This window comes from Lichtheimia ornata (genome assembly GCF_029851405.1).
Source record: "Lichtheimia ornata isolate CBS 291.66 chromosome Unknown scaffold00068, whole genome shotgun sequence".
Classification (NCBI taxonomy): domain Eukaryota; kingdom Fungi; phylum Mucoromycota; class Mucoromycetes; order Mucorales; family Lichtheimiaceae; genus Lichtheimia; species Lichtheimia ornata.
This window is the reverse complement of record NW_026695388.1, coordinates 143,572-166,505: the sequence shown is the minus strand read 5'-3', so window position 1 is coordinate 166,505 and position 22,934 is coordinate 143,572. Positions and strand designations below refer to the sequence as shown.

Sequence of the window (22,934 nt, the reverse complement as noted above, 5' to 3'; positions counted from 1 at the left end):
GTCAAAAATTGAGAAAAAAAAAAGGGGTGTGAAAACTGAAAATGATGTCCAGTGTGGCGTTATTCGTAGTCTTGACGCCCTAGGTGTTGTGTCACATTGTACGAGATGTCAGCAATCCCTTTGAGTAGTAAAATGAACATTGCCATGTATGATCAAATACCGAGTTATGTTGATCTTCATGATCCCACCAAGAATACCATGAAAGCTATGCAGAGTTACACGATTGTTGAAAACCTGAAAATACTTAGGAACTTTGTGCTTGAAAGAGTACAATTACATAGTGTTGACCAAGGGGTTCCATCTCAGACTTCGGGTGAGGTACCCGCCTTTTCAGTTTGTAATATGGGGTGTACACAACATAGCTTTGCGTCACAAGGAGTAAGGTTTTATTGAGTTTCATATTGCAAAAACTATTATAAAACGTCACTGACTAATCGCTACAATACGCTTCGTCACGTCCATCCATAATAGATATTGGCCGCGAAGTGAACCCATATGACATAAGCGTGCCCACAAGATAAGGAGTATTCTCCTGAATCTGATATAGTACACTGATTCCGATCCCAATCTTCGTTATTTATCCTATTTCTCTCAATCCAACAACGTAGCAATCATACGAAGCATCATGCTCCCGCCCTTTACATAATCAACTGCGTTGTAGTGAAAAATAATAGACATCTTGAAAACCAAACATGTGACCCACATTATCAAGCGTGCGTTCATGAAGATGCAGTAGGCGTCAAACATTTTAGCATGATGGATTCCACAAGTATATTCATTAAACAAGAAAACGCTGATAAATGCAATGTTTCTAATGTATGCCACTATGTCCTTAATCCATTCGGTATTGATCATTGTCGACGTCCATCATAAGACTGGTAGATGTCATCGTAGAAGGTGCCGTTCATGGTTGGCAAGCTTCATAAGACAAAAGCAGTGATACTGTAGCACATCATCGAAGCCCTTCTCATCCAATCATGCAGTGATCCCTGAGTGATTCGCAATGTGATCCTGGCAGCCCATAATAATCATAGAATCCGTGCTGATCCGCAGCTTTGTATCCAGGTGATTGGGATAAACATGCGAAGCCAGAAATACGATCCCCTTCTTGCAGATGGTGTCGATGGAGTGGGCATGATAGAGCAGCTGAATCATGGGATGGCATGTTTTCATATCGAGGCCTTGCGCTGGAGCTTGAGTGGTATGTATAATCCATAGCTGGATATGCGTGATGATACCTCACCAAATGACGCTGTTGTAAACGATATCCATTGATGTCATTCTTTAGCCTGCTGCTTATAGCACACACGCTCTCCTTGCCCTTACCTTTGGGAAGCTTGCAATGACGGATACATGACTTGTGTTTGCGGTGATAAGTCGTTGAACGATACTAGTTGTTCGTTGGCATGGAGATCAATCATGCTGTTGTGCGTGGCAACCACCACAATCGAAAAGAGGCCTTTAACATCTTGCTTGCAGTCCACATGATTTGATTGTTCTTACCTGCATGAACCATGTAACTCCTTGCGTGGAAAATGAACCACTCAACCACAACCTTGATGTATGCTGATCACTCATATAAAGGCGTCGAGAAAAGACGGGTATTCCTGCATGCAAACGTTCATTTCCAGGTGCCATCCAATTCCTTTGTTGTCATAGTCTCATTCTCCTTGCAGATGTAATCGTAAAGGTTGTAATAAGATAGCCGCTGGTTGGATGCGAGGATGTTGTTGGGAAAGATGCCGTCAAAACCATCCTTTAAAGAATATACTTTTTCAGTACTTTTGAATACCCATGCTTGCCCTATCCACAACGTACATTGTCGCCATTCTTATATGCAACACTGAAAGCTGTGCTTCGATATTGGATATTGTGTGTCTGCTGTTGGTTGACGTGCTGACGCATCCTTTTCCATATAATAGCGTCCACGATCTCGACATTGGTACTCTAAACAAGAGCAGAGAGGTGACGCGTTGTTTGTTGCGGCCATAAGTTTCATAATGAGCGTGCCTGGTGGTTGTAGAAGGAGGCAGACGTTGTACAACTGGAAATCGACCATAAAAGAAATGAGGCGTTGTAGCAATTTGCTTCTATCATTGGAATAAACAAGGTTGTTGGTGAACGCGAATAGGAAAGCGTTGACTCATTGTGATAACGAAAAAGGGGAGAGAGCGAAAGAAAAAGAGAGAGAGAGAAGGACACTGAGAAAAGGAAAAGAGGACCAACCTTTTCTTCTTCCCGCTCACTCCCATTCACAAACCCAAGCTTACCACAACGACAACCTGCATTCAACCCACTGCACACCAACCGACAATGCCCAACTCTTCTCTCTCCATAACAAGACATGGCAACCGTGGTCAATGGCAACAGCAATGACAATCCCTTACGCATCAGTAGACACGCAAAGACATTGCACGAGTGAGTTCAAGTTACAAGCAATCCGTGTTTACAACAAACGAATACTAACACAAGGTGGAAAAGACTGTAGGTCTGATACAAGGATATACAAGGTTTCTTCTCTCTGGCACTGGTGAGCAAGGTACCGTCTTTGGTCATACTTTGGACAATCAATACGGTTGACAAAGGGATCAATATAGTTCTTAGGACACGAGGATCATGGAGATGATGTTGATTGCTATTGCTTTTACAAGTCATCCAGGTAACTTTCATGGCTATGGTGATGATGATATGATGTGATGGGAATGCTGACAGGATTCCTGCATACAGAAAAACGAGCAAGCTGTTTCGGATGCTGTCATGGCTAGGACTACAAGGTATGTACTATGTCCTATGAGTGTGAATGAGAGGCAATACTAGGTTGCTGATCCAATACAATTCTTGTGATCCATCGTCATTGTGGTACAGGAACGATTAGCAAGACTGAACAATACCGAGAAAGCACTTTACGATGCAATCATCAACAAGACGAGATCCAGCATGATCGTTCACACCTTTGATTTCACTCGACTTTCAACAATCACATCTTGATACATTATGGATGATCACGAGAGACCTTTCTATCGGCATGATCATGCCAGCAAGTGGATTCAATGGCTATGGACGTGTATACGCGATGCAAAGGATAGCGAGGAAGATGGGAGATGTATCACGTGCCATTGTGGAACATGCAAGATCGCTTGTTTATGCAGCTGGGACAAGGGAAATTCCGATCATCCGACATTGATTGTATCACCAAGCACAATGAAACACCCTCAACTTTTTGCTCATGTCATGGTTCATTCACATTGTGTAAGTGTCTGTTATCACCAGGAATTGATGACATCGATGGATACTAATTATATGAAAACATAGGACGGCCTCAGAAAAGATATATATCCAACATCTCCTTTATCCAATTCTCCTCGATGCATTCGTTTGGCATTGACTTGGGGGTGCAATGGATTTGACTTTCGGATCGAACACGACAACGTGAACACTTTTCCAACAGGCAAGTGATTGGAATGTCACTTTTGCTTCCTATCAAGTCGAATTGCAGGAATGCTATGGTCATCATTACCCGGTGTTATGCAACAAGGCGGCCTCCACAGGTACGTATTCTTTATTGGTGATGTTGATGATTTTCTGATTACATGGTTTATGGCCTCATTCTTCATCATGGATCCAGGTTGCTGCGATTGATTGACAAGTCTGCGCTTATCATGTTGATGGGACTATCCAAAACGTGGCATTGTCTCATTTCTCTACTGCTTCCTCAGGTATTTGCTTTCATGTATGTCGTGATTTGTCGTCGTCGTATTAACACTACCCCTTCATAGTCTTCACACAGTCCCTGGTTGATACGCAGCATTCGGCTACGAGGTATGCGGATGGTCCCATTGTATGTACCAGGCACCCATTGTTGATTCTCTTTTACATGGATCTTTGTATCTCGCACATGCTTCTTTACAGCATGGGTTGGCAAGGTAACGACAAGAAAAAAGACACATGATGCAAGTTACAGATAATTTGCTAACATTGTTCATTTGCATTAGAGATAGAACACGACATCTTCATTTACATGGGTCATCCTATACGAGTCTCGAGCAGCAGCAGCAAAGTGGACATCGAGGAAGAGAGCTATTGGAAGTCTCCAAGCGCTCTTGAGTTGGCCGTATTATCCAGGTGATGTTGTCATTTGTATATCCTGCCAATCGTTATCCCAAAAAGGGACGGTCCATGGTGCAGCAAGGTGTCTGCATAATGAATCCATACGCGTGTACATGATGATGATGCCATTTGTATACCCACTGCCACTATCCATGATCGATCCCTTTTTCTTATCCGGAAAAGAGCCATGTAAAACTGATGATGGAAGATGTCGTTGTTTAAAAAGGTGCGCTGTGCATGATTTTGGCGTATCGTATCTTTTCTTTCTTTTGGACCAAGGCAACCAGCGACATGGCGACACAGCTTGTTGGATCAAGGCACTCATTCTGAACAAGGCATTCATCGTGAACAAGGTACAAGGCACAAGGAACTCACTGTGGACAAGGACAAGACTCGTTTCAATAAGGTACTCGGTTTACCCATGGCACTCGATCTTGGACACAATGGGTACTGACAATGGCCCGCATCTCAAGGCAACAAGATAGCAGCAATGAGACACGACAAGCACGGCGTCTTCTCACACAAGTCGAGTGCAGCAAACATGAGGATACAAAGCAAGTGGCTGTTTGTGATATACAGTATACGTGTTGCTGATGGTATTTTTGATAGCTTATGGATCATTCAGCAAGGCTTCAGCAAAGGAAAACGGCAGCAAGTGTGGGCACATCTTCAACGTGGGCTCGTTCATGGCATTCAAATTCTCAGGTATGTCGCTTGTGAGGGTGTGCAAAATCATCATACTCATTCATCTGGTACATAGCAAGAGGATCTTTATTCACAACAAGCACAAGTATCTCCTTCTCACTATCTCAATCAGGATTATGGTAAGGATGCGGAGGATATGGGAATGGCCTTGTCTCTTACATGGATGGTGTACGCTTTCATTTCAGCACGAGGATACGTATGGGGTGGATGGTACAGCAACTGAACAAAGCGTTGGGGGATGGATTAGTATGCCACAAAGACAATTTTAAAGGCAAGTACAATGGCAGGACACGAACACACAGGCAATGTACTGACATGGTGCTTCCAGTGAACTCCTTTCCATGCTTACCAATGACCTCAATCGGTGACCAAGCACTCGTCTATGCGTGTTGTTGATACACACACCATCTGGCTATCATTTACTATCACGGCATCAGCACTACATCCATGGTCAAGGATCAGGAGGGCGAACAACGGCTTCATGGATGGATCTGGTACAAATGATCGATATCAAGGATATACTTTCAGGCATGGATACCATGACAACGGTTATGACACAACACAACATGGTTGCCATGATACAACAACAAAAGAACCAACATGCGGTATGTACCCTCTCTTGCGGTGAATGGGAATGGTTATTGATTGGGACTCCTCTAGTAGGATCACACATACACATATATAAACAACACAACATCCATGCAGCGTATGGGTACAAGGTCAAGGATTGGATTGGTAAGAGTGGGTGTACAACGTGAGCAAGAACAGAGGATTGATGCTCTACCTTTTCCTAGGACCTACAAGCGTTCATCATTTTCATCACGAGCTTCAAGGATCACTGCACAGCATCATCAACCACGCTCACCTCTAGATCAACATCACCACACATCAATCATCAGCATCATAGCTTAGACAAAATAGAGAGCATTCGTCACATTTGAAGTATAAATTATTGAAGGATGGAAGCAGATTACTATTATCATTTGTAACAAGAGTATGTGTGAAATGGATGGGGCTCTTAATTTGGCAGTCGAGATTGACGTTGCATATGCACATGCATGACATCATGTCGATCCGCTGCACGATGACACTTGCCACGTGGGATCGTACATACATGGCATCATGTCAACCACCCTTGGATACAGCCACGACTACCAACACGCGTATCACCATGGATACAGCTTTGACTACTAACACGCGTATCACTTTGAATACAGCCATGACTACTGACACATGCATCATCTTGGATACAGCCATGACAACATCACACACATACTACACACGCCCTTTTTATTATCCTTTTTATAAGAAACGCCTGGCCATATACACATCAGCTCTACTATAGGATATTCCATCCATACAACCTTGCCATTGACCACCCGTTGCTGCATATGTTGTTGCCTCAAACGTGCTTCAAGTGACTACTCGTCCTTTTTCCCATACCAGACGTAGCTTCAGGCTATTACAAGCAGACCAAAAATACAGCATTCATAGGTTCACGATTTACTTTCCTTTCCAATCACACACACACACATGCTGTACAAATACATGATGGTGTCCTTTAATACACGTAGCTTACAAAGTAGAATGCGTTATAGATGTAATAAAAGCAAAGATTATCGTAACTCGCTCAAATCGGGTCAATTTTGAAATCGGAAAGGACCAGCATGTAGAGCTCATTGCAATGCACGTTTTCATATAAACCTTGCAATGGTGTTTAATTGTATCCCAATGTTATACAGCCTTCAATAGGCTAACTTTGCAGGATTACCACATAGAAACTCATTTCAAGTGTGTATAGTTAGATCTCGTCAAAAGAGTATGAGTTACATTCAACAGGGAGAGGGGTTGACATGTAAAAACTGGAGAGCTGCACGTAATCGCATTGGGGTGACACGGATGCAACTCGTCTTTGATTGACTTACAGCCTAGGATCAAGCGGGAAAACGCTAACTTGGTGAAAACAGCTCTGATCAAGACGTAGTTTTTGCCGTTAGATAGCCCCACCATGACTTCCTATATGAATTTCAAAAATGGGAAGGGGTTAACATGTAAAATAAAGCAAGATGCATGGCGTCGCATTGGAGTGACACACACGACGCAACTTGTGTCACCTCAATCCGGCTCCCTGCATCCTGAACTTTTTTACGAGTGAGCATGTCCCCCTCGAATCACCAGCATGAATGAAATCGTGAGAGCTCTTTGTACATACAAAGAACGCGTTGAAACGATCCAATATGACAAAGATACATGATTGAGCTCCGTGGTCCACTATTAAAAGAAGTCGCATCAATCCATCCCACAAGTGTAGAACGTCTTCCCCTCAAATCATCAGCATGAATCAAATAGCGAGAGCTATTTGTACATACAAAGAACGACCCGATACGATCCAATTTGGCAAAGATACATGATTGAGCATGGTTGGGTTGGCATGGAAACGGTATTTGATTTCAAGCGCGATTGATTTCATCGCCCTGATATTACGCGTTTACATTCATTGACGTATATGTCCCAAGTCACAGTATCTCCCTTTAATCATCAGCATGAATCAAATCGTGAGAGCTATCTGCACACACAAAGACTAACTTGATCCAAGCCGATTTGACCAAGATACATGATAGACATGTGAAAAGTGGTCTTGTTCATATTTGAAAATAGCAACTTCCATGTTGTTAATTGTAATGGATCTATGTACCTATCAGTGAGACTCCATGAAACGATACAAAAAGCTGAGCTTTTTTAGTTGTACAGCATTAGACAGTGGCATCTTTAAATCATCCATAGAACACGATCAACACCTTGTGTCTTTAAGCTCACAATATCAATTTTCACCAGAAACAAAGCATCCCAAACAATAGTCCTTCGTTCTCATACGTGTGATCCATCACCACAATCCCTCGATCCCACTTTCAAAGATGAAAGACATACCATGTATTGTAAATAACCAATCCACATTGCTTTAAGTAGTAACGTCTATCTTTCCACGAGTTGCCATGGATACATTCCAGAAAAATGACCAGCACTTGTACGAGGTACGTAAGCGTGCATCTCTTCCAAGAGCGGTATCACTTGCCTTAACCTTTCAACCTTGGTATGATTGTTCGCCACAAGATGTCGCCATGTTGTTGTGGAATCAACCAGTCGTTTGAAAAAGCGCCATCAAGATAATTCAACTCACTTTGTTGTCCTGCATCAAGCCTCTTCTCCAGGTACTATAATCCATTCATGAGAACAATCACTCACCTTGTTGTCCTGCATCAAGTAACAGCGTCCTCTATAAGTCCATCACCATTAATGAGCCCTTTTTGTTGTAGGATCCTTGTCACCCATCAATATCCAAAAGAAAGCGGTTGACATACACGCCTTGCTTCTTGCTTGTATAAAAGGCCTTAGTTGTGTCCATTGAAAGAACGAGTCGAGTGCACACCTGAAGACGAAGCGAATGGTAGCTATTGCAGCCGAGGTTACGAGGAACGACCGTTGTAGAAAGAAGGTGTATGTTGTACATAATAGGTACTGTAGGAAGGTAACTCGTCATGGGCTTTCCATTGAGTCGAATCGGAATGGACCGAGGGAACGATTGTGCATGAAAACGACTGGAACTTCCACTTTGCTTACCTACTTGTGCAATCATCATCTTCAGCATGCATGTGTGCTAACTTGTTCCCATAGCAACGTGTCATCACGCCAACATGTATCCATGGCATTTATCTATAAGAGACCACGGAAGTTGTCTGTATAATAATCCAATCACGTGTGCAGCAGATGATGCTGCCATTTGATTGCAGTGCCTTGTATCTCCAAAGTCATGTTGTTATCTCAATAGCAGATGGTGTAAGATGTGTGCTCAATAAAGCCATACGCATCCACATGATGACCTTGCCATTTGTAAATCCTCTGCAAATCCCTCTGATCCATCCTTGTAGTTTTTTATATGAGATTGTTTTAATGTATGACAATAGAGCCCCTAAAAGAAAGCTAAGTCTATGATCTATGTGGAAGTTTGAGGGACAATGGAGGATGGCCTTCTATGAGCGTTTGTAGTTGTTGAAGTGCATGTGTATATTTCCAAGGTTTATCATCCAAAGTACAACGCCAATAAAAGATGGTGCAAGATGGCTGTACAATAAATCCATACGTGTGTATCAGGTGGTGCTGCCATTTGTATACCCACTGCCAATTCCATTGATCCAACCTGGTCGCTATCGGAAAAAGAGCAACATGGACGAGGTGATGGCACAAGATGACTGCATGATAAGCCCTTCGCATGTCCCTGATGATGATGCTGCTGTTGTATATATGCAATGACACTCCTTGTAGTGATCCCAATAAGAGGTAGACGCTTTTTGGTGTTGTATATCCACTGCCAATCTCAATGATCCAATCTTTGTCGTCGTCCCAATAACAGGTACTGTCATGTAGGTGTACTCAGTGATGCTGTTGTTGTTTTTTATCCAATGCCAATCCAATGACGCCTCCTTTATGGTGATCCCAATAAGAGGGTAGACGCTGTTCGCTGTAGTATATCCATCACCAATCCAATCCTTATCGTGATCCAAGAAAGAGATGATCCAAGATAGGTTTAGCACAGAGCTGCTGCCATTGTCCAAGATAAAGAAAGGGATCCAGCCTGGTAAAAGTAGAAGTTAGACACATCCAATCGAGGTGACCAACAACCGTTCCTGTAGTACAAGGTGTAATGAAAGATTCATTAAAATACATGGTCATCTTCCCATTCAATAAAGTACCATCCACTTGATTGGGAGCCACCAACACCATTGTAAAATCACACATCGAGTTGTCTTAGAACAAGCAATGCCATCCTTCGTTTATTCGTTTGAAAATGAATCGTCTCATCTCTATCCTTATCATCATCAATTGACCCACCTTGTTGTCCTCCATCACCTAAGCCATGCCTTGCATTCTTTGGAAAGAGAAGCGATCCACTCCATCACCGTGATAAAGCGACTCATCTTGTTGTCGTGCATGAAACAATTGCCATCCTCCCAAGTACCGTCGTCCATTCGTGTGAAAATCGGATCCACTCGATCATCATGTCAAATTGACTCACCTTGTTGTCTTGCGTCAAACAATGCCATCCTGCATCATCCATGTCATATATACCTTGACAAATAAAAGCGTCGGCCCTTCCTCTTGTCATAGATTCTTTTCACCCACCATCCTCGTGCCTGCCAAACACTTTACCTTGTTCACCGAGTACATCCATCCAAAGAATGCGTTTGACGTATACTTCTTGTTGCTCGTAGAAAAGGTCAAGCTCGTGTCCAATAAATAGTAAGATTCAATACAGCCAACAGATGTCGAAACTAATGGAAGCTGCTGCAATTGATGTTGAGAGCAATGAGCGTTGTAGAAAGGAGCAAGTGGGTGTGTGGTGTCATACAAGACGTGTGTTGTAATAGTGTCTGCACTCGCCATGGACCTGCCAATCAGTCGAATGGAGTTGGTTCAAAGCAATTGTGAGCTTGGCATGATGGGGAGAAGCAGGTGATTCGTATACGGTTTGTCGATTGGTTGAACATGGTAGAGTTGGACGCGTCGCGAAGCGTAGTGGAGGAGAGAGAAAATAAGATGGGAGCGGAAGAGGAGCGAGAATTCGGAGGCACTTGATAGCTTTACCACGATGGTCTATATATACAGCATGTCACATGCACCCATTCTTAGTCTCACTCGCTGTATGTAGTAATAAATAGAAGTCGTTCTTTTATATTCGATCTATCCAAATTACAATTCAGCATTCAAATTGGATGCGATTTGGATGAGCTCTTGATCGTAACGCTCATTTACATACATAGCCAATAGGCATGTTGGCTCATATTAATGTCACACCTTGCATGATTGAAAACGTCGTTTCAATTGCCACCAATATGGCAAATCCATCACTGAGCCGATTACAAGCAGCCATCATGATGTTTTGGTTGTGGTGAAAGAAAGATGTACTTGGCTAAGGAATGGGAGGGGAGGTGTAGTTGCGAGCAAAGGATGGATATTCTGGTTAAAGGAATGTTTATTTCTTTGACTTTTAAAGAGTGTTTCTGATATCACCAAACCAAAAGCTTCCATGTTTGGGATAATCCAATGGGAGGTCTCGGCAGCCTCTTTAACATCTCCAATTCTTTCCTCCCAAAATGCTTTATCCTGAGTGAAAGTGTCGATGTCCTTGCATGCCATCTCACCAAGACGACGCCAAGGGAAGTGGAGAGGAAAGAGGAGAACCTCAATACCAAGATGCTTGACCAATGAAATCAAAGCAGTACCAGCCCTCTTGATGATACAATTCCAGTAGTCTTGATTTTCATCGACATGGCTACTTGAAAGGCTCATGCGAATCAATTCCTGATATTCCTTAAATGCCCTTGCAGTGTGCTTTCCAGAGACCTTGATGGTATGAAGCTTGGCCTCCGAAGTCGCAGCAAACATCAAAGAATGTAGCAGTATGGATTGACAATGGATGCTTGTGCTTCACCACAGGCCAGATGTCATCATAGCGCATGGTGGGAAGGCGCCCATTGAGCATGCCAGAGTGCAAGTAGATATCCCTGAACAAGGTAAAGTCCAGCAGACGATGGGTATCTACATGCACTTCTGACACAGGCTCCAACTTGCGCATATACATCTTGACTAAAAAATCAAATTAATAGCAGGTACTTTGAGAATAGGATAATAAAAGATACATACATTTTTTCACCTTGTCTCCCTCTTTTTCAGGCTCCATGGTCCTTTGTTTTTTTGGGCAGCAGGTTGGGATGGTGGTTGCCTGTAATACCTAGCCTTCTTTACAGGAACTGAGGTATCCAAAGGGCCAATGCACACAGGCTCCACTTCATCAGGACCTAGATCAGGCAACATAAAAATGGTGGCTGAAGGAAAGCTATTAAAAAAGGAATAGAAAATAAGCAACAGGTAGCTAAGGAACAAAGCAAAAGCAAGTACCTTTCCTCTTGTGGAGCAAGAGGGCAAGCAGAGGTACCATTACCATCATGGAGGGCAGAAGGCAAGTTGGAATCCAGATCAAAGGAGGCTGCAATACCAAAATGGGCCAAAGCATGCTTGATAGCCATCAATGTTGTTGGTTCACCTAAGGAAGAGATGAGAGTAAAAAGAGCGAACGAAAGTATGAGTAAAAGAAAAGAGAGCATAATTTTAATTGCATACCTTGGTTTTCAAGCATTGCATCCACAACAGGATGCTCACATAAGTTAACACCATGAGAGGAAGAAGCGGCAGAAGAGGACGTACATGTCGGGCTTGTCATCAAGAGTACTCAAGGTAGGATCAACATTCACATGTCGACCATTGATTTCCCCTGAGAAAACAGCACGTGTAAACTTCATAGGATCGACCATCTGTTGTACAGCAAGCCAGTGGAAGTACGCAAGCTTAAAGTGTGCTCTGTGTCACCAAGGTCAGTAATTCGCTCAAGTAATGCAACGATACTAAAATAACCACTCACCGGCAGGTACGCCGACACGCTAGCATTCGGCTATGTAACTTAGCATCGGTAGAAGGGATTTCATCTATAGCAAACGAGATACAATCATATGTTAAACGATCTAGCAGTAGCAATAAGCATGAATAATATTATTCACCTTCGTGGTCTTCATCTTCGTTTCCACTGTCATCATCATCCTCACGATCGCTATAGACGTATTGATCCGAATCATCGTAACCGTCATCATCCCCATGATGAATTGAGGCATCTTGAGGTGAATCCTCGAAATCATAGTCGTTTCCATGATCAATGGAGACATCTTGATGCGAATCATCGTTTGCAGCGGCCTCAGCAACAGCATTCCTGGAGGTATGTCTACGACTTGTTGCTGGTAGTGCCGATGATTCCAATAATGAGTAAAAGCAATGATGTGTTAATAGAATGTAGCAATGATTGTATACCAAATCAAGTAATGACGTACGCAAGTCCCAAGTATAAAGCGAATGATCAATGTCATCAGCATTACGCTTAGTGCCGTTGGAAGAGGATTGAGACATGGTTTATGAAATAAGCAGAGTAATCACTGGCAAGGAAAATAAAGAGAGATGAATATAAAGTCGAGAGCCATCATCGCCATGGTAAAAACGACTCACCTTGTTGTCTTGCATAACCATTGCCATCCATCGATGTAAATAAGAAGCGACCATGCATAACAATGCCAACCTGCATCCTCCAAGTCGTTTATCTTGACCAATAAAACGCCTTCCTTTCTGTTGTTGTATATTCTTTTCATCCACCATTGTCGCGTCTGCCGAATCCTTTATCTTGTCCATCCAGGGCATGCGTCACCAAAGAACGCGTTTGACGTGCACTCCTTGTTGCTTGCATAAAAGGCCAAGCCTGTGTGCAATAAATACGGCCAACAGACGACGAAGCTAATGACAGCTGCTGCAATAGAAGTGAAGAGCAAGGAACGTTGTAGAAAAGAGCAAGTGTGTGCGTGTGTGTGTGTCTCAAACAAAAGCGTGTGTTGTATGGTGTCAGCACTCGCCATGGACTTGTCAATCAGTGGAATCGTGTCGGTTCAAGCAAATGAGGGCTTGGTATGATGGGGAGAAGCAGGTGAAATCAGATTCATTTAAGGTCGCACGCGTTGAGAGAGAAAATTTTGCCGAATTGACACTCAGGGGCACAATTACAAGGCAATCAAATTGTAATGACCATTGGTTGTAGTAGTTTTCTTTATTAAGGCACAACATGGATTGACAAGTAAGGTGGGCCACAGTTACATCATGAAATTGGGGTGGAAATACATAAGATACGTATCGAAGTTTGACTATTTGCCGTTATCCCAAAAAGAGATGGTGCAAGATGCCTGCATAATAAATTTAATCACGTGTACATGATGATGCTATCATTTGTATACCCACTGGCTTTATCAATGATCGATCTTGGTCCTTATCCCAAAAAGAGCCCATGTAAAAGTGATGATGGAAGATGTCTGCATAATTGACTGATAATACATGTGGCATTAGGATGACAGGATTTTAATCGTGGAAGGTATCGTTGTTTGAAAAGGTGTGTTATGCATAAGCTTGGGGTATCGTTTCTTTTCTTCGAGAACCAAGGCAACCAGCGACATGGCGACACACATCTTGTTTCCTTCTTGGATCAAAACAACTGGCAAATGGTGACACTCCTCTTGGACAAGGCACTCATCGTGCACAAGGTACAAGGCACGCTTCAACAAGGCACTCGGTTTATCCATGGCGACTTGATCTTGGACACATTGGGCACTGACAACACGCATCTCAAGGCAACAAGGTAGCAGCATTATATCACAACGAGAACGGCGTCTTTATTGTAGCAAACATGGGATATAAGGCAAGTGGTTGTCTGTGGCATACAAGCACGCGTGTTGCTGATGATGTTTGCCATAGGATGGATCACTAGTGATCGTCACGCTCCAGGTGGACAAGGGTATAGCTATGGCTAGTGGATCATCCAACAAGGATTCAGCAAAGGAAAAGGGAAGCAAGTATAGCACACAACTTCAAGCAGACGAGGGTCATCACCATACAACGTGGGCTCGTTCATGACGTTCAAATTCACAGGTACGTTGTTTACGAGGGTGTGTACAATCATCATGCTCATTCATCTCTACATAGCAAGAGGATCTTTATTCAACACACACATGCATACACTCGTTATCTCGTTCAGGTTTATGGTAAGGATGCGGGTTTGGATATGGGATCGGCCTTATCGCTTACAAGGATGGTGTATGCTTCCATTTCAGCGCAAGAATCCGTATGGGATGGATGGTACAGCAACTTCACAAAGCATTGGAGGATGGTCTCGTATGCCACAAAGACAATTTCAAAGGCAAATACAATGGCAGGAGATGAACACACGTGCAATGTATTGATATGGTGCTTCCAGTGGACCCGTTTCCATACTTACCAACGACCTCAATCGGCGACCAGACACTCATCTATCACAAGCACTATGAATCGTCCCATGTTGTTGATACACACACCATGTGGCTTTCATTTACTGTCACAGCATCAGCACCACAATCATATTCAAGGGGTTTCATCAGGTAAATCAAGAGACGGAAGAGGATAAACAAGGTATTCATTGTATGCACGCATCAGGCTTCCCAGTTATAGTCGCGTACTCTTACCCATGGACCACCTATTATTTTGGCACATGCACTATCATTCAGGTAGGATCAATCAGCAAGCGTGGATACGGATTCAGACTACTAAAGAAGCTCGTTTCAGGCGTATCAATCTTGCAACACGTCGTCAATCAAGGCACCAGGAATATCTATGGACCATTCAACGCTGACATCTAACACAATCATCGACCTTTCGCACGAACCACAGGCCTTATCATGGCATCAAGGTGAGTGAGCAACACACGCCGTATGTACGCGTGCTAAAAGCTTCTCTAGAACCGCTATTACGCATCACATCATCAAGACAACCATCATGCAAGAATACAGGGATCATCTCGGTACATACAATTTTCTGCGGTGGACGTTACGCTGGGGATTGACTGTTGTTGCAAGCAAGGAGCAAGGATACCCCTACGGCGAATCTCTCTCATCACTGGTAAATTCCAAGAGCAGGATTAGAATGGCGAACACCAGCATCACGGATGAATTTGGAACGAAGGATCGACATGGATACTATGACAACGGCTATCGGCCAATCATCTACGTTTTCACACAACACAACATGGTTGCCATGATACAACAACAACAGGACCAACATGCGGTATGTATCCTCTTTTGTGCTCAATGGGAATGGCTATTGATTGGGATTCTCTTACTAGAATCACACATACATTTATAAAGACGACACAACATCCATGCAGCGTATTGGTACAAGAAGAAGGATTGGAATGGTAAGCGTGGGTGTACAACATGAGCAAGAATAGAGTATTTATGCTGTACCTTTTCTTACGACATACAAGCGTTCATCATTTGCAACACGAGCTTCAAGGACCCCCAATACAATAGCATCACCCTTACTCACCTCTGGATAAACATCATCACGAATCAATCAACGACATCGTAGCTTAGACAAAATAGACAGCGTTCGTCACATTTAAATCATAAATTATTGAAGAATGGATGATACGGATCGTGTGGTATATAAAATGGTTGGACTCTTAATTTGGAAATGGAGATCGACGTTGCATTTGCTTATGCATGACATCATGTCGATCCTCTGCACAATGACACTTACCACGTGGCATCGTAGATCCATGACATCATGCCAATCCTATGTACATGCATCGCTTTGGATACAGCAATGACTACTGACAACACGCGTCACCTTGGATACAGGCATGACGACTGGGCCCATATTGACAACTCATTGCTGCTGCATCTCTTGTTGCCCCAAAACGTGCTACCAGTGACTACGCCTCCTTTTACCCATGACAGAGATCAACAAGTACAATCCATGCATATAATGATAAACCAATAGCCATATCTTTTGCCAGTGTATGCTGCTTCTTGCTTGTGTTATCCCTTATCAATGCCTTGCTCACCTTTCCAAATGACAGCCCGTCCACCTTATCATACCTGCCAGTAGCCAATGTAGCTTCATGTCAAGAAAGAATAAAATGCCACTTCAGCCTTCCCACTGCTGCTTGTGCGAGTTGCTATATACGTATATTGTCTCCATTGCTATTTATGTGCTCAATGGTAGCCTCAACTCCGTGGGGTTGCAATGGGAGAATAAAAATGACGATTACGATGATTACCACATCCACAACAACGACGATTATGGTGATCACCTCATCCACAACAATGACAATGATAACGACAACGAGATTCAAAAGGAAGCCTGCAAGATCCCTTTTTTTCATCTTGTGTATTTTTGGATGTTGGTGTGACGGATGAGATTGACGACTGGTGACGAGTACGAGTACGAGTACGAATGATGACGGAGGATGACTACGACGATGGTGGACGCAATGTACAGTACATAGCAAGATAGCTAGATGAAATAAAGTATTGTTTATTTATTACACGCTTGTTGGAGGTTGCTAGATTGTGGATAACATACTATTGCTTCGAAGATGGAATAATAAAGGTGGTCCGGTTACTGTATTGGTCATGCAAGAAGTACGTGGCTTTTGTAATACAATAAGGAGGAGTGGGAAGTGGGATGAGCTTGAGAAGAGAAAAAGTGAAGAGATCCCTCCATTGAGTTTCAGGATGAGTGACTCATTCAATATGTATATGTATCTTTTACATATACCAATTGGTTTATGCAGCTCGACTTTCTTCTACATGCAAATGTGATGCATACCTTGACACACCTCCTTTATTGGATGCTGTTTACTTACGTACCTTCACAAAAGGCAATCATCATCATCATCCATTTGTGTAGCAACCTGTCAAGGACGCGTTTGTGTAACCACTACGTGCGGTTTCACCCAGCTCTTCATCTTTCCGTTAATGCAGCCGACACCATCCACTAGGAAAAAGCAACTCCATCACGCTTACAGCATAGGTAAAACATAAAGACGCCTGTATCTCCAAACTTTACAATGAAACGTGGGGTTTTTATTAGAGCAATGGGCTCGGCTTGGCCAACAGCACCTTGTGTGAAAGTTTCACGATCAAGCTTGCCAATCCCAGATTTCGCAATGTCGCCACCAGCCAAACTGGATCCAGGGGTCGACCTCTTCGTTATAGGGAGGCTTGATTTGCCTCGATTTTTTATTGGGAGTATGTCGAGGAGTGATACCCCAAAGATGATACAGCAATGTGAAAGTAAAGAAGACTAACTGAGAAGAGAAATAGATCAAACCGGATCATTGTGACTCGAAGAAGAGACACTTTCCGATGCAAAAGAGAACGAAAAGGGGAACGCTTTCCCCTTGTGGCGAAGTGTAGCATAAAGTCTGTCATAAGATACGCTGGTCAGTGTTTCAGTAATGGTTCTTGCTTCGTCGGAAATAGGGAACAGGCGGTTAAGTAGTCTGCGTTGGCGACCAGTGATAGGTTTGGCGTTAGGGTCAGTATTGAGCTGAGGTGGGATAAAGTCGACAATAAGCTGGTCGTTGTGAGCTTCACGATTGGAAAGGTCATCAGAATGCATTGAAACATCAGAGTCGTGGCTGTGGGCAGAAGAAAGTGTGGGCGATGGAGGCGATGGTGGCACGTGTGGTTCTTTGTTGTTGGTTGGCGCTGGGGTGCGATGATAAGAACATTTTGCTGCACGATGGCCTGGTTGACCACATGACCAGCAAAGACGATTGCGACTTGGATGACTAGGACATGATGAAATAGAGTGACCGGAACGATGACAGTGTAGACAATGTAATGGCATTTCAGCCCATGTTGCATAAAAGAAGTCGGCGGAGTTGGGCCAAGCAATCGTGTGTGTGAGTGGGAGGAAATCGAGTGAGGCTGAAACGTTTAATGTTGCGTAACCATGTCCCATAAACAAGTGGGAGTCCTGGTCACGAAGAATACCATGATCTAGAATCTTACCAAAGGGTGCGAGTGCTTGTCGAATACCATCTGCTAGTTTTTCCCTAGATGTGAATGGCAGGTTGCTGAGACGAATGTTGATGATGTGAGCGTTTTCCGATAAAGGCCGAGTGGGTAAGATACGAGAACCATCAGAGAAGTGAAGACCATTTTTGCAGGCTTTTTCGTACAAGGATGAATCATCAATGAATAGCTCAACAATACGGCGTGAATGATCTGAGTGCAGACGTGCACCACAGTTATCGGGATAGCTTTCACTTATGTGACGAAGAAGTGTTGAACGGTTTTCGGTGCGAGAAGTGAAGTCAAAAAACAAACTCGGGCACGAAGCAGGGGATCCACCAACTTTCCACACATTGGAATGGGTGGTTTTGTCAAGTGCATTGCTGGTCAAAGATTCTCGAATTGCAGTAGGACGTTGAACGCGAGCAGCTCTCGCATAAGATATAGGTGGTGTACTAGATTGGGTGCCTGTTTCCTTATCAGGCGATTTGATTGAATTCGCGGAAGACATGGGGGGGGTCGACCTCTTCGACGACGACGACCAAAAAAATATTTTTTGGGCTGTTTGCGACATTGAACGCGAAACTTTCACACAAGGTGCAGTTGGCCAAGCCGAGCCCATTGCTCTAATAAAAACCCCACGTTTCATTGTAAAGTTTGGAGATACAGGAACCTTTATGTTTGTAAGCGTGATGCTATATGAGAAGTGGTCTTTGTTTAATGTAAAGTAGCTGGACCCTGGCAGAGCAAAAGATGCAGAAGGACCTCTTTGGGTAACTCAGCTAAAAAGTCAGGACTTCAGGGACAATGCATGAATGGTGCGCAACCCTCACTTTTATGTCATACATTGGCAGCTAATAGCCATTTTTGTGCATTCCCAACTTTTGTGCATTCTACTGTAGGTGGACGATGCTCCTGCTCCAGACATTCATTTCCATGATTAAAGTAGGTTGATCCGAGCTGATTTGGTTGAGTTACGCTCACACAAGATTACATCGGTTGAGCTACATCGAGCGTGCTTGATGTCCAGAGTGATGTAATCTCTCTTTGACTGCAGCTCAGTCAAATCAGCTCGGATCAACCTACTTTGATCATGGAAATGAATGTCTAGAGCAGAGGCATCGTTCCCATGCAGTGGATCTCGCAACAATAATGATTGGATAAAAGTGGCCGTTAGCTGGCAATACATGCCTGTTCCTAGATGATCCATAAAGTAATTATACATTGGCCCTTTCATTCATGCAAACGAAGCTGTGTTACACAACACGACCCTCTGCATCTTTTGCTCTGCCAGGGTCCACCTACTTGACATTGGACAAAGACCACTTCTCATATAGCATCACGGTTATAAACATAAACGTGCATGTATCTCCAAACTTTACAATGAAACGTGGGGTTTTGAATAGAGCAATGTGCTCGGCTTGGCCAACAGCACCTTGTGTGAAAGTTTCGCGTTCAATGTCGCAACTAGCCCAAAAAATATTTTTTTGGTCGTCGTCGAAAGAGGTTGAGCCCCTGGATCCAGTTTGGCTGGTAGCGACATTGCGAAATCTGGGATTGGCAAGCTTGATCGTGAAACTTTTACACAAGGTGCTGTTGGCCAAGCCGAGCCCATTGCTCTAATAAAAACCTCACGTTTGATTATAAAGTTTAGAGATACAGGCACCTTTAGTTTTAACTATTGATGCTATATGAAAAGTGGTCTTCATTGTCAAGTAAATTGGTCCCTGATAAAGCCAAAGATGCAGAGGGGCGGGTTTGTGTAACACAGCTCATTTTGCATGACTGGAAGTGCTGATGCATGATACTTTACTACTATTAGTAAAACGTCATGGATTGGTTGCAAGTAGCCACCTCCTCCCGTTACCGACTTTTGTATATCCCACTACAATGGAACGATTGTCCTGCTCCAGCCCAACATGCCCATCATTCAACTTTCTTGATCCGAGGGGATTTGATTTAAGAACAACGCTCAAGCAAAGAAATTATTCGTAAACTGAAGGTGATAGCCCATTCCTTCCATTTGTTTTTGTTGCCTAATCTAGTGCATACGAACAATTGTCCTGCTCTAGGTCATCATTCACATCATTAGAATTTTTTTTTGATTCGAGAGGTTTTGGCTGAACGACGCTTAAACGAAGAGTATCATTCCACTCCCAGCTTTGTTGTCTCTTTCTCCCATTCTCGATTGTTGCCTTATTCAAGTACAACTACGACCCGCAATCCTACACTTGGTCTTGATCCTATTGTCTTCGACTGAATGGCAAAGCCCTTGGCTGGTGCATCCCACTACAACACCCATGTTTCAAGACAATGCACCTTCTCTTGTACACTCCTCTATCACAACCAGTCATAATAGCATTTATCCCAGCAGTTTCTATTAGCAAGGTGTCTCAAACAGCGTTCTTTACTTGCAGCAACCTGCCTTACAACCTTTGTTACATGGACAGTGGATTAGCCATTGTATAGATTCAGCTTTATTTACGTGTAGCAACTTGCTTCAATACATATGACTTCTTATGGATACGGATATGGGTGTGAGTACATGAAATGAAAGGAATTGGGTATATCCAACGCGTGGAACAAGAGTGTATCCATTGTCAACCTGACCATTATGTATCATGCTATGTTCCTGAACGATTGGTGCCTATCCATTATTATACTCTACTACACACACACACACACACACACACACACACACACACAACGAGCTCTATTAGAAAAGCAAGAGAAGAAGAGCGTGTAGGTATTGATGGGTCTTTGAAAAGGGGGTGGCAATATTACCAAGGCTCTGAAAAGGATCAAGCAATATGGATCATTAATCCGACTGGATACACATCCTACATACTTGGAGAGGAAGGTGTACCTTGTAAGGCGCCGACCTGGTTCAGACCCCTACTATAGGCCATTTGCAATGTATGTGTAATTTGGTTTAATATCAAAAGTGAGACAGCAGCAGAGGAATAAAAGGATCGAGGATTCGATATGAGGGTATTCAATCAATTACTATACGGCATCTATCAGAAGCATCATTGAAGTATGTAACGCGGTGAGCGGTGGATGGGAGATCCTATCAGCTATCAACTCGGGTTGCTAAAGACAAATGTCGATACAGTGCTTATTATGTACCAAGATCATCTACATATCGGCATTCAGGATCGTGGTGGTAGATGTCAAGGACTTGGAAATTAAAAGGTAGGAGGATGGTATCCAGGTAGCAAAGCCCGCTTTTTACCTCTTCTTCCCTCCTTCATCGATGGCGACCATTGTCGAAATTGTCTTTCTTGGAACTGGAACATCGGGTGCAGTGCCTAATGTCTCTTGTCTTACCAATCCGGAGCAGTCTTGCAAGGTGTGCATTTCGGCCATGACCCCTCAAGGTAAAAAGAATATGAAAAAGAATACGTCCCTGATGGTGCGATTCAAGAGCCACAACGATCCTCCCAATGCACGATTACGGTGAGCCTCACCTTTATTCTCTATACTCCTCAAACAACTCATACATTATTTATATCCAGTAACGTGCTGATAGACTGTGGCAAGACGTTTTATGGTACGTATGCTCTTACGTATTATCGCCGGCACATTGGATATTGACTCGTATGGATTAGAGAGTGCACTTGAGTTGTTTCCACGCTATGGTATTCGAGAATTGGATGCTGTTATCTTGACACATGGTCATGCGGATGCTTGCTATGGCATGGATGCCTTACGTCAGTGGACCCTTGGTGGAGCAGTTCAAAAGCACATTGACATCTATCTTTCTTCTGAAACCATGGATACCATCCAGACAACCTTTCCTTTCTTGGTGGACGTCCGTAATGCTACAGGTAACAAAAAGTCATGGGATAATGGACGTTTGAGTAGGCACTAATGATGATGATCGTGATAGGTGGTGGTGATGTGGCAACTTTTAATTATCAAGTAATCTCGACTGACAAGCCTTTCGATATCTGTGGATTGGAATTCATGCCTCTACCAGGTAGGAGATGACGAAAGGATATGATTACAGCGATATTGAAAGAAGAATACCTAGTTCATCATGGCATTTACCTCTCGAGCGGTGAACCTTATTGGTGTCTTGGCTTCAAGATCGGCCATGTTATCAGCTATATCTCAGATACAAACTATATCCCACCTGACACCATGGAACGCATTGTCTCTGGTCAACCCAATCAAGTGTTTGTGGTCGATTGTTTACGAGGTAAGGGAGCTGATTACAAATATTAAAAGAATGCACACTCATATTTCGTCTATTAGTCGGCGATACGCATGCATCTCATTTTGCATTGAAGGATTCACTTGCAGCAGCTAGACAAGTTAACGCCACAAAGACATATCTCGTTGGCACAACACACCGCGTAGATCATTATGAAATGGAAGCTTCGTTAGCATCACTCGAAAAAGAAGAAGGCTTAAGAGTGGCACCTGCATTTGATGGATTACGTATTTTTTTCAACAATGACAAGACATTGACCGAGACATCCTATTTAGACGAGCAATCAAATCTTATTGGCGCTACATCATAGACCATTCCCCCTTGTAATATAGACTCTAGAAAAGAAAACCAGCTGTATTTCCAATAGAGATATATAAATGTAAGAAAAGATGACCACATACTACATTGAAATGGGGACATGTGTGTGT

At 43.2% G+C, this 22,934-nt stretch overlaps 5 protein-coding genes across 5 annotated transcripts; 2 read left to right on the top strand and 3 right to left on the bottom strand.

The window, feature by feature from the left end:
- Positions 1 to 4,018: 4,018 nt before the first annotated feature.
- Positions 4,019 to 5,035, top strand: O0I10_010363 (uncharacterized protein; the record flags this gene model as incomplete). Its single annotated transcript, XM_058490345.1, has 4 exons — positions 4,019 to 4,122; positions 4,387 to 4,513; positions 4,717 to 4,812; positions 4,868 to 5,035. 4 exons carry the CDS (start codon positions 4,019 to 4,021, stop codon positions 5,033 to 5,035), a joined length of 495 nt encoding a protein of 164 aa, XP_058338941.1.
- A 6,144-nt stretch (positions 5,036 to 11,179) lies between these two features.
- Positions 11,180 to 12,088, bottom strand: O0I10_010362 (uncharacterized protein; the record flags this gene model as incomplete). Its single annotated transcript, XM_058490344.1, has 5 exons — positions 11,180 to 11,454; positions 11,512 to 11,552; positions 11,600 to 11,704; positions 11,767 to 11,911; positions 11,989 to 12,088. The coding sequence occupies 5 exons, from the start codon at positions 12,086 to 12,088 to the stop codon at positions 11,180 to 11,182; spliced, it is 666 nt and encodes a 221-aa protein (XP_058338940.1).
- A 326-nt stretch (positions 12,089 to 12,414) lies between these two features.
- On the bottom strand, positions 12,415 to 12,822 carry O0I10_010361 (uncharacterized protein; the record flags this gene model as incomplete). The annotated part of the gene is made up of 1 exon (XM_058490343.1): positions 12,415 to 12,822. One exon carries the CDS (start codon positions 12,820 to 12,822, stop codon positions 12,415 to 12,417), a length of 408 nt encoding a protein of 135 aa, XP_058338939.1.
- Positions 12,823 to 17,592: 4,770 nt separating this feature from the next.
- O0I10_010360 (uncharacterized protein) lies at positions 17,593 to 18,798 on the bottom strand (the record flags this gene model as incomplete). Its single annotated transcript, XM_058490342.1, has 1 exon — positions 17,593 to 18,798. One exon carries the CDS (start codon positions 18,796 to 18,798, stop codon positions 17,593 to 17,595), a length of 1,206 nt encoding a protein of 401 aa, XP_058338938.1.
- A 2,745-nt stretch (positions 18,799 to 21,543) lies between these two features.
- On the top strand, positions 21,544 to 22,816 carry O0I10_010359 (uncharacterized protein; the record flags this gene model as incomplete). The annotated part of the gene is made up of 6 exons (XM_058490341.1): positions 21,544 to 21,746; positions 21,806 to 21,840; positions 21,899 to 22,117; positions 22,180 to 22,269; positions 22,324 to 22,491; positions 22,548 to 22,816. 6 exons carry the CDS (start codon positions 21,544 to 21,546, stop codon positions 22,814 to 22,816), a joined length of 984 nt encoding a protein of 327 aa, XP_058338937.1.
- Positions 22,817 to 22,934: the final 118 nt, after the last annotated feature.